This window comes from Vitis riparia, chromosome 2, assembly GCF_004353265.1.
Source record: "Vitis riparia cultivar Riparia Gloire de Montpellier isolate 1030 chromosome 2, EGFV_Vit.rip_1.0, whole genome shotgun sequence".
NCBI lineage: Eukaryota > Viridiplantae > Streptophyta > Magnoliopsida > Vitales > Vitaceae > Vitis > Vitis riparia.
Genome location: NC_048432.1, coordinates 14,433,842 through 14,445,817, shown reverse-complemented (window position 1 = coordinate 14,445,817; position 11,976 = coordinate 14,433,842). Strand labels below are relative to the sequence as shown.

The 11,976-nt window shown below is 39.7% G+C and overlaps 1 protein-coding gene across 1 annotated transcript; it reads left to right on the top strand.

The window, feature by feature from the left end:
- Nucleotides 1-9,351: 9,351 nt before the first annotated feature.
- LOC117930567 lies at nucleotides 9,352-9,756 on the top strand. Its single transcript, XM_034851209.1, has one exon. It carries the CDS (start codon nucleotides 9,352-9,354, stop codon nucleotides 9,754-9,756), a length of 405 nt encoding a protein of 134 aa, XP_034707100.1.
- The last annotated feature ends 2,220 nt before the right edge of the window (nucleotides 9,757-11,976 follow it).

Here is an 11,976-nt window from a genome sequence, read left to right as displayed (position 1 = left end):
TGATTTGGGAAAAGAACGTGATTCGTGCCCAATTGGTGTCTCAGTTGATTCGTGTCCAGCTGGTGCTCCTTGATGGCGGGAGTAATCAACAAAATTTATAACCTATAACACCATGAACTAGGGTAGCAAAGAAAAAGCTACTATAGCATAGTGGCTCTAGGATCGTTCACTGGGAAGGGTTTCCAAGCTGAAAATGATACCAATTCAAAGTGAATTGGTGCTGTTTCTTTTCAAGGGTAGTTTAAGAAATAAAACAATAACTTTGGTTGAAAAAGGTTTAGACTTAGACTAATGACACAGCAAGTGATGAAAATTACTTAAGAAGAAAAGCATTCCTTGGAGATTCAGGTTTACAGGGGAGGTTCCTCATGCAATAGCATAGCTTCGGTCAGTTGGTTCAATTCCTCGCATTAGAGAATTAACATAAAGTCACTTCTCTAACAGGTGCTGCACAAATGCATCCCTCAATTGGATTTTAGCTTTAATTCTCTCACTGATGCAACTTGCAATGGTTCGAGCCTCTCACTTAGCCTTTACCATTCAAGGTGATCTTTAACCTTAGACTTCCTTTCACAAGCTCGCAAGAGATAACTAATGGATGTCTCCTTAGAGTCCAAAAGCTTACCAAGTGTTGGCAATTCTAGAAAATCCTACCTTCAAGTCACCTCCCAGAGGCTCGCAAAGGGTAAACTAGTGCATCTCCATGGTTAGAGATCACTTGCCTTACCAAGTGTTGGCCCAGGTGACTCCAAGGCGTTTTAAGTTAACTAAAAACATAGAAACCATTCATGGGACACACTTTCTCTTCATTCATAGCTGACACCACAAAGCTTCTAATTCTTGCACTTGGAACCTTTCCCGGCAACCTTCACTCCAAGGAACTAAAAGGTTTAGTTACTCATTCTCTGGGGAAAGCTCCTCAAAGAGTGCATAACTTAGTAAATGAAAAATACAATCAAAGTGAGAAGGTAAGGTAAGATAGAGCTCAAGCTCTGTATATTACTTTCTTTCAAACTTACAAAAGGTTCATCACCCTCAGAACAGGCTCCTCGGGCTATATTTATACCAAAATTACATTAACAGCTATTACAAGGATATTTAGCCATTTTCCTAACTTAAAAGCTAAGGAATCCTATAATTGGTGGCTTACAAGGAGAATTTGGGGATTTAGATAAAAAAAAAAAAAATCTGATGAAAAATATCTCCAAATGTTGGTTACAAATATCGGGAAGCACTAAGGACCATTTCGTAGGAGAAAAAGAGGTCTGCGAAATTTCGCAAACAAACAAGAAGGGCTGCGAAATTACTTCGCAACAAAAGGCTGATTCCGCAGCGCTGGGAAGTTGGCTTTCATCTTGTGGTGTTTGGCTTCCATCGCGTCGTGAAACTTCAGGGGAAATCCATAGCACTGTGCAAAAGGGCTGCGAAATCATTCCACAACAAAAGGGTGATTTCGCAGCACTTTGCTAACTCCTTCCTTCAGCTTGGAGCAGTTGTCTTCCAAAGGCTGTAACTTCCTCATTTCAGCTCCAAATTGAACACGGTTTAAAGCATTGGATTTTTGACTTCCTAAGCTTTCAAATGACATATAGCATGCATAATTTGGACATCAGGAAGTGCTCTAAAAGTGGCTGAAATGACTGTCATCAAGAATGTTTCATGACAGATTTCTCTTTGCTTCCCCTCCTTGCATTTCAACTTTGCTTATGGCAAAGGGATTCAAAGCTTTGATTCTTCATGCCCCTGAGCTATTCATTGCTTTGCCAAGGATTCCAAATAACTCTCCTCAATCTCATATTGCTTTGGTGATCAAAAAGCTATCAAAACACCAAAACTTAACACAATTTGATTAGAATTGATTGCAAGGGTCCTTAACATGTTAATTGGGTTAAAAGGCAATAACTACTACTCAAAAGTGTTTAAAAGGATTAATTACAAGCTATCAAATAGCACTTTTTGAGTAGTAATCTCTCCCCCCAACTGACATATTGCTAGTCCCTTAGCAATGAAGGAGAGAAAAATAAAATAAAAGTACCATAATTTACAACATCATGCTAATCACTTTCAAAAAATAATCAAGTGGCATGACTGACAAACTCTCACATGGAACATTAAAGAAACATAACCTCAAATTTCAACAAGAGTTATCAAAAACTTTGCTAAATACCATTGATCAAGGGAATGCATTATGCAAATTGAAGTTTTAAAATCATTTTCACTTCCAAAGAACCAAACTTTATTCTTCCACAAAAAAAACTAAGTGTCAGATGATAGCTTCCGAATATAGCATGCTAAACTAATCTCTCCCCCCAACCTATCTCTTTTCAACACTTAGCAAATTGACCAAATTCAATAAGCAAAGAACACACCTTTTTTTTTCTTCTTTTTTTTTTTTTTTTTTTTTTTTTTAGGTAGAAGGCTTAAGGTACATTCTTTTCTGTTTTGTCCATGTAACGGGGGTCCATCGATGACTCCCAACCAATTAAGGTTTAGGGCATCAAGCTTTAAAGATCTTTCAACCACTAACTCCTCGGATTTTACCCCGGACTTTTTCATATACCCTTTTTGCCTACCAAATGCTAACTCCACCTATCCACCCTTGTAACGAGCATTGAGGCCAATGACTCCCAACCAATTAAGGCTTAGGGCACCAGGTTTTAAAGGTTTTCACCATATACCCCTCAGACCTTGCTCGAGTTTCAAGGCAAGCAAACATTTTGCTTTCTTTCTCTTTTTTTTCAAAGGCTCATTGGCCTTTCATAGGGTGTCTCAATATCATTAAAATGAGGTCAAAGGTACCAAGTCCCAAAATTTTCTAAGTCAAAGGGGAAATAGTTTTTCATCTTATAATCGGAATCTATTGTGCACAGTGTGTGAATAGTTTAAAGTGGAAGGACTAAACTTGATTTCAATAGAAGTTTCAACAATTGAACCACTTTAGCAAGCATAATCCAAACTCTAAGTTAGATGCAAAGCAACAGTTCAGCTTCTCATGTTTTAATTTGAAAATTTTTTCCTCATAAACCATGGAGATTAAAGTAACAAGCAAAAAACTACAACTACTTTACTAGATAAGGCTAAATTATCAAAATAACTTAGCATACTTCCTTTAACTTTGCAAACTTCCTTCCTCATTTCTCCCTCCCTCCCCCCCTCCCCCCCAACCGAGCTGAGCATTGTCCTCAATGTGATATGGGTGATTGAAATTAAAGGGAGGAAGTGGTACCTCCTGAGTGATATCAATTTCGAATATTGATGGGAGAAACCACATGTTTCAAAAAAAATAAAAGGTGTGAGTAAAGGAAATAAGAATAAATTTATGCTAAGAGTTAAGAAAAAACTAGACTTTGTATTACTTTAATCATTTGAGTACGGTTGTAAAAGAAGTAACACAAGTAATCCAAGTAATCCCCATATATGATATCAAAATGTGGGGGATTTCATATATGACTAACTAAAACAAAATACATAAAGGAAATATATAATAGATATATATATATATATATATGTTCAGATAGGAGGGTGATGCTAGAGCTGATGGCCTAAGCAGATGGCTCTGCCTCTTGGGTAGCTGACTCATAAGGGACCTGAGGCTCTGTAGCCTGAGAGTGTGGCTCTGCTACTGATGGGAGACCAAGATGCTGCTAGAGCTGGCTCAAGATGGTAGTGTGGTGAGCCTGAGTGGTCATCATCTGCTCTTGGCGAGCTCTCAAAGCTGCCATCTCCTGAGCAAGGCTGCTCTGATATGCTGTCAAGGTCTGCAATGCCTGGCATAAATCCCTATACTCATAAATAAGGATGGCCATCCTTGGCTCGACTGATGTGGAAGGTTGTGCTGAAGCTGGAGCAACTGGAGGGACTGGAGAGGCTCTGGCTATGGAAGGAGAGGCAACAGGTATACCCTCAGGTATAAAACGTGGAGATGCTCTCCTTGTAGCTGGAGTCTGAGCTGGCTGTGGGAGCTCTGGCTGCTCCATCCTATAAGCTGTCATGTTGCTCCATTTGTCAAAAGTAAAAACCTCTCGACATATCCTCTTGCGCTCCAGCTGAGGCTCTGATGGATATCCCAGATGCTCAAGAATCTGACATAGCAGCCTTGGGAAGAGAAGTGGAATGGCATCAGCTCGTGGCAACTTCTTCTTATGCACCTTCTCTTCAAAATAGAGAAGGGCAGCCATGATTAAGTGGTGAGGGCCAAAAAAGTACCCCTCAGAAATTCTGAACAAAGCCTCCAATAGAACTCCTCTCCTCTGGGTCCAATGCTGGAGGGGATAAATATTATGACACAGAAGTGCATCAATAAGAAACATCCTTGGAGGAAGTTCTCCCCTTAACAGATGAGGATTTGTAGAGGCTCCTCTGGACAGTATATGCACCATCTCCAGCTGAGAAGGGCTAACCCATGCTCGGAAATCATCAAAATGGCTGGGCTCATATGGGACATGCAGGGCCTCAACTATATGACGAGCTCCTAGGATGCCATGTCGTCCATCAATGGTAAAATGGATTAAGGTGGGATCTCTAACCTGCTGAGTAGTCATGGACTGATAAAAGTCCATGGCTACCCTGGGATAAAAAAAGTCTCGTGGGGTCAGCAGCTGCTCCATGTGATGTCTGCGCAGCAATTGGAATGACCCTTCAAGCTCCGGCCGCAACTGGAAGGCGGCTATGTCAAAACACAGCTCAGAATGGAATGGCCGAGCTCGGCAATCCAAATTGCCTTCAATTGGTGGCTGAGTGAGCATTGGACGCCTAATTATCACTTTAGGAGCTGTCCCAGATGGAATTTGGGACTCAGAAGGCGGCGGCTGGCTTGCTTGAGGCTTCGCCGGCGGTGCCAGAGATGGCACCGGAGAGGGCTCTGGAGATAGGACAGGGGACTGCCCTGTCAAGTCGATGGGTTCCGAGCTTTCCACTCTAGCTCGTTTTTGTAGGGGACGGCCCCCTGACCTGGTAAGATAGCGCCTCGCCGGAGGCGTTTGCAATGTCGGCTTGGCCTGGCGCTTCTTTGGTGTGGGCTTCACAGGAGGCGAAACAACTCCCCAGCAACGACGCCATTTGATTCGTGCCCAATTGGTGTCTCAGTTGATTCCTGTCCAGCTGGTGCTCCTTGATGGCGGAAGTAATCAACAAAATTTATAACCTATAACACCATTGATGCGACTCATGGTAGCTTAGCTTTAAAGGCGTATCAACAAAATTTATACCTTAAATACTATTACTAAAGTAGCCAAGCTACTATAGCATAGTGGTTCTAGGATCGTTCACTGGGAAGGGTTTTCGTAAACACAAGTGATATTCAAATTAGGAAAATAGGTGATTTTCTTATGGATGTTAGCTTTAAAAGAAAATGAAAATGTTTGAGAGAGATTTAAACTAATTTAAGCTAACATTAAAGACTAAAATGAAAGGGTGTAAAAACAAGTTTCTCAAAGATAGGATAGCTATGCTTTGGCTCTTATGCAAATTGGAAATCTCAGGATAGGCTCCTCGCGTTGGGGTTGCAACTATGGTGATGCTTGCTTCCCGAACCGGTATGGATTTAACAAATCAAGTTTTAATCCTTTAAAATGGCAAAACAGATGGTAGTGGATTTTATCAATGGTTATTCACCTTAGACTTCCTTTGAATGGCTCGTAAGAGATAACTAATGGTCTAAAGCCAAAAGCTTACCAAATATTGGCAACTCAAAGTCATTCCAGGTGATAAACTCACCTTTCAATGGCCATTGAAATTGGTTCTAACGGATTAATGCAAAACTTGGAACTAAAAACCTCACCTTCCAATAGCTTGTAGGAGATAACTAATGGATAGAAATCCAAAAGCTTATCAAGTATTGGCCATTGGAAGTTGTCCAAAGGAAATAAAAACCAAAATTTACATTAATGAACCATTAATGAAAAACGACTACCTTCCCTTCCGGGTGCGAGAAATTTCCATGGGATTGCATCCAAGCCATCACATAACATCCATACTTTGAGAAACTTAAAGGTTTTAGCCAACCATCCTCTGAGGAAAAGTCCTCAGAGGCTGTTTGGCTTCTAAGAAAATGAGAAAGAAAAGAGAAAAGAAGAAAAACAGAGCTTTATATAATTCTAAGTTTTTGTACAGAGGATCGATCACCCCATCCGTCCATTCCAATCCAATTTCCGTTTGGAGGTGTTGTACACCTCTATATATAGCAAAATTACAAGATAAAGCCTTATGATGGCTGAATACAAGGTTACAAAAGGAATTTACATGAGAAAATATCAAGCTAAAAATATCTGGGAAGTCGGTGGTGCGTGCGTGGAGAAACAGAGGAGATTTGGCATTTTCGCAATGTGAATTTCTCCTTGCGAAAATTTCGCAATGTTGCGAAATGGCAAAATTTCGCATCGTGAGGAAAATCCCCTTGCGAAATTTCGCAAGGAGAAATTCACCTTGTGAAATTCCCGCAAGGTTCGATGCAGTTGTCTTCCGAAGGCCATATCTTCCTCATTTCAGCTCCAAATTGTACACGGTTTGAAGTGTTGGATTCTTGACTTCCTGAGATTTGAAATGGTATATAGTATGTAGAAAATTGACTTCGGGAAGTGCCCCAAAAGTGCGAAAGAAGACTGCAGCTGCTGTCCTCTGTTCTCCTCTTCGCTTCTCTTTGCTTGTGCTCATGCTTCCACTTGAAATTCAAGCCTGTAAACTTCCAAAATCCTTGCTTTAACTTGTCCAAGTAGCTCCTCCATCATTTGGCATGCTTGAATTGATTCATAAGCTGATAAAAACATGTAAACTTGCCACAAAATGGTTAAAACCAATTACTAAGGACCTTAATGAATTAATTGGGTTAAATGAATATGATTACTACACAAAGGTGCTTAAAACCATTATAATTAGGTCTACAAAATAGCACTTTTTGGTAGTAATCAACCATGAACTAGGGTAGCAAAGAAAAAGCTACTATAGCATAGTGGCTCTAAGATCGTTCACTGGGAAGGGTTTCCAAGCTGAAAATGATACCAATTCAAAGTGAATTGGTGCTGTTTCTTTTCAAGGGTAGTTTAAGAAATAAAACAATAACTTTGGTTGAAAAAGGTTTAGACTTAGACTAATGACACAGCAAGTGATGAAAATTACTTAAGAAGAAAAGCATTCCTTGGAGATTCAGGTTTACAGGGGAGGTTCCTCATGCAATAGCATAGCTTCGGTCAGTTGGTTCAATTCCTCGCATTAAAGAATTAACATAAAGTCACTTCTCTAACAGGTGCTGCACAAATGCATCCCTCAATTGGATTTTAGCTTTAATTCTCTCACTGATGCAACTTGCAATGGTTCGAGCCTCTCACTTAGCCTTTACCATTCAAGGTGATCTTTAACCTTAGACTTCCTTTCACAAGCTCGCAAGAGATAACTAATGGATGTCTCCTTAGAGTCCAAAAGCTTACCAAGTGTTGGCAATTCTAGAAAATCCTACCTTCAAGTCACCTCCCAGAGGCTCGCAAAGGGTAAACTAGTGCATCTCCATGGTTAGAGATCACTTGCCTTACCAAGTGTTGGCCCAGGTGACTCCAAGGCGTTTTAAGTTAACTAAAAACATAGAAACCATTCATGGGACACACTTTCTCTTCATTCATAGCTGAAACCACAAAGCTTCTAATTCTTGCACTTGGAACCTTTCCCGGCAACCTTCACTCCAAGGAACTAAAAGGTTTGATTACTCATTCTCTGGGGAAAGCTCCTCAAAGAGTGCATAACTTAGTAAATGAAAAATACAATCAAAGTGAGAAGGTAAGGTAAGATAGAGCTCAAGCTCTGTATATTACTTTCTTTCAAACTTACAAAAGGTTCATCACCCTCAGAACAGGCTCCTCGAGCTATATTTATACCAAAATTACATTAACAGCTATTACAAGGATATTTAGCCATTTTCCTGACTTAAAAGCTAAGGAATCCAATAATTGGTGGCTTACAAGGAGAATTTGGGGATTTAGACAAAAAAAATCTGATGAAAAATATCTCCAAGTGTCGGTTACAAATATTGGGAAGCACTAAGGACCATTTCGCAGGAGAAAAAGAGGTCTGCGAAATTTCGCAGACAAACAAGAAGGGCTGCGAAATTACTTCGCAACAAAAGGCTGATTCCGCAGCGCTGGGAAGTTGGCTTTCATCTTGTGGTGTTTGGCTTCCATCGCGTCGTGAAACTTCAGGGGAAATCCATAGCACTGTGCAAAAAGGCTGCGAAATCATTCCGCAACAAAAGGGTGATTTCGCAGCACTTTGCTAACTCCTTCCTTCATCTTGGAGCAGTTTTCTTCCAAAGGCTGTAACTTCCTCATTTCAGCTCCAAATTGAACACGGTTTGAATCATTGGATTTTTGACTTCCTAAGCTTTCAAATGAAATATAGCATGCATAATTTGGACATCAGGAAGTACTCCAAAAGTGGCTGAAATGACTGTCATCAAGAATGCTTCATGACAGATTTCTCTTTGCTTCCCCTCCTTGCATTTCAACTTTACTTATGGAAAAGGGCTTCAAAGCTTTGATTCTTCATGCCTCTAAGCTATTCATTGCTTTGGCAAGGATTCCAAATAACTCTCCTCAATCTCATATTGCTTTGGTGATCAAAAAGCTATCAAAACACCAAAACTTAACACAATTTGATTAGAATTGATTGCAAGGGTCCTTAACATGTTAATTGGGTTAAAAGGCAATAACTACTACTCAAAAGTGTTTAAAAGGATTAATTACAAGCTATCAAATAGCACTTTTTGAGTAGTAATCAGAACGAGCTATTTATTATTTGAGTAAGAGGATGCTTGATTATGAGATGAGATATGTCATGATTGTGCCCTTCTGTTTGGCGTTGGTTTGGGCTACTCGGAGATTGAGACATTACATGACGGAGTATTCAATGCACTTGATATCCTGTTCAGATCCTCTGAGATACTTGTTTGGCAGGTCTACTTTAATTGGTCGACTCATGAGATGGTTGGTACTCCTGACTGAGTTTGATATTCATTATGTCACTCAAAAGTCTATCAGATGGAGCATTGTTGTAGATCACTTAGCCTCATTACCAATTTTTAATGGTAGAGTGATTGATAATGACTTTTGAGATGAGACTATCACTATAGTGACTAGTTTGTTAGGTTGGCGCATGTACTTTGATGGTGCGGTCAACCATTCTGGATACGGGATAGGTGTTATGTTGATATCCCCTTATGGTGACCACATTCCTAGATCTATTCTTTTGGGATTCTCTTATCGACACCCTGCCACAAACAATATTGTTGAGTATGAGGCTTGTATCTTGGGATTAGAGACAACTCTTGAGCTCGGGATTAGATAGATGGAGGTATTTGGTGACTCCAATATGGTATTGAGACAGATTCAAGGCCATTGGAAAACTAGAGATGTGAAGCTTAGACCTTACCATACATTCTTAGAGCTACTAGTTGGGATATTTGATGATTTGAGTTATACACATCTGCCTAGAGCACAGAACCAGTTTGCTAATGTCTTAGCTATTCTAGCTTTCATGATTGATATTTCTATTGATACCATTGTTCATCATTTACTGATTGAGTCGAGATCAGTTCCTGCTTATTGTTGCTTGATTGATGAGACAGAGTTGGATAATGGTTTGCCTTGGTACCATGACATATATCAGTTTCTGAGACTTGACATATATCCTGAGGTCATCACAGCTAAGGATAAGAGAGCATTGAGACAATTAGCCACCCGGTTTGTGATATGTGGAGCGACACTGTACAGATGATCAACTAATTGGATGTTATTATTATGCTTATACCGCACCTCTACCGATCAAGTGATGAGAGAGGATCATGCGGGAGTCTATGGACCACATATGGGAGGGCATATGTTAGCTCGTAAGATCATGAGGACTGGCTATTTTTGGTTGACCATGGAGACAGATTGTTGCCAGTTTGTTCAGAGATGTCCAGAGTGTCAAATACATGGGAACCTCATTCACGTGCCACATTCAGATTTACATACACTGACTTCACCAAGGCCATTTTCAATATAAAGTATAGACATTATTGGGAAGATTTTGTCGGAGTCTTCTAGTGGTTATGAATTCATCTTGGTCGCCATCGATTACTTCACCAAGTTGATGGAGGCTGCCTTGTATGCGAGATTGACATCATCAGGGGTTGCTAGTTTCATTAGATCACACATTATCTGTCTTTATGGAGTTCCACATGAGCTGATTTCAGATAGGAGAGTACATTTCAGAGCAGATGTTGACACTTTATTACAAAGATACGATATCAAACATCATAAATCGTCTGCGTATAGGCCACAAACTAAAGGAGCGGTAGAGGCTTCGAATAAAAATATTAAGATAATCTTGCAGAGGATGATTGAGACTTCTCGGGATTGGTCAGAGAAACTTCCGTTTGCATTGTGGGCTTATTGGACTTCTTTTCGCACCTCTACAAGAGCCACAACTTACTCCTTGTGTATAGTATGGAGATAGTGCTACCAGATGATATAGAGATGGGTTCATTGAGGGTAGCATTGGAGTAGTAAATTTCAGAGGCAAATTGGGCCCAAACTCAATTAAACCAGCTCAATCTCTTAAATGAGAGGAGATTGAGGGCAGTCAACCATATTCGTGCCCATGAGAGGAAGATGGCTCACGCATTCAAAAAGTGAGTCAAGCCTAGACCGCTACAGAGAGGTGATTTGATTTTGAAGGTCATCAAGAGATTGATTAGAGATCCCAAAGGAAAGTTTAGACCTAATTGGAGCGGACCTTATTTCATTAAGAAGTTGACCCCAATGGTGCTACATGGTTGATGGATCTAGATGGAAATCGATTCTCGAAACCAACCAATGTGGATCAGCTGAAGAAGTATTATGTTTGAGACCATGGTCACAGGATGGATGGTCATCATTTCGGTTAGCCATATACCTTGTGATTCCATTTTGACATATAAACCATTGGTAGCCCGTTGAGCCTCATATGTGCATCAAAGTCTTTCTTTCTTATTATCTTGCTTACATTTTTATACTGGGATAGGGGTCCTTTAGTGTATGCATTCTTCATTTAGGAGTTTCATGAGCCTTGGGCCTACGGGCTCATATTTCTCTCATTATTTTTTCTACCATCACACTATTGCATTCCATCATATCTCATTAATTGTGTTCTTCATTTTTTTTTTGGCTCATTTACTACTTGTTCTGCTTCATCTTTTCTCCACCTTGAGTGGTGATCCTCCTCAGTTCATTATATGGAAGATGGTCACATCATTTCCATTATCTATATCATGGACGTTGATTTGAAGACCCTTAGTTTGAGAAGGTCATTTCATTGGAGAGAGTTTATAGTACTTTGGCGCTTGAGAGCACGTCCATCCATTATCGATGTTATCTCTTTGGGGCTCATTTGTTTGTGTTCAGGGTATGTGCATTTGTATATATGTAAAAAAAAATGAAGATAAAAAAAATGAAAAAAATGAAGAAAATAAAAGAAAAGAAAAATAAGCACATGTGTGTATGTGCATAGTATTCTCCATCATTAAGCATGTATATTGATATCTAATGGTCGTTTTATCGAGTATGTTTGTTGGTGAGAGTTCGTATGTGAGCTTTCCGAGATCATCTTTTCTTTGTATTCACTTTGTCACATCTTTTGTTAAAGACCTAGGGGTTCAGGGTTATTGTCTATATTCCATCATCACATGCATTATTGATGTGACTTCACTCCATGTTCGATTTGAGTTGAGCATCACTTTTCTTCATATATTCATTGTTTCGCTATCATCCTCATCATTGCTTTTGATTCATCCATTTCACTTCACCCCCTTATTATTTTCTTACATTGACCTATTCTAGGTTTGATATTTCCCCTATATCATTCTTACACATCTCATTATCAATTTGATTTGCTTGTTTGTCTCATTATTGATATTATATTCACATTGGGCACCCTCAGGTCCATGGCTCATGAGTTTTTCTATACATGTTGCAT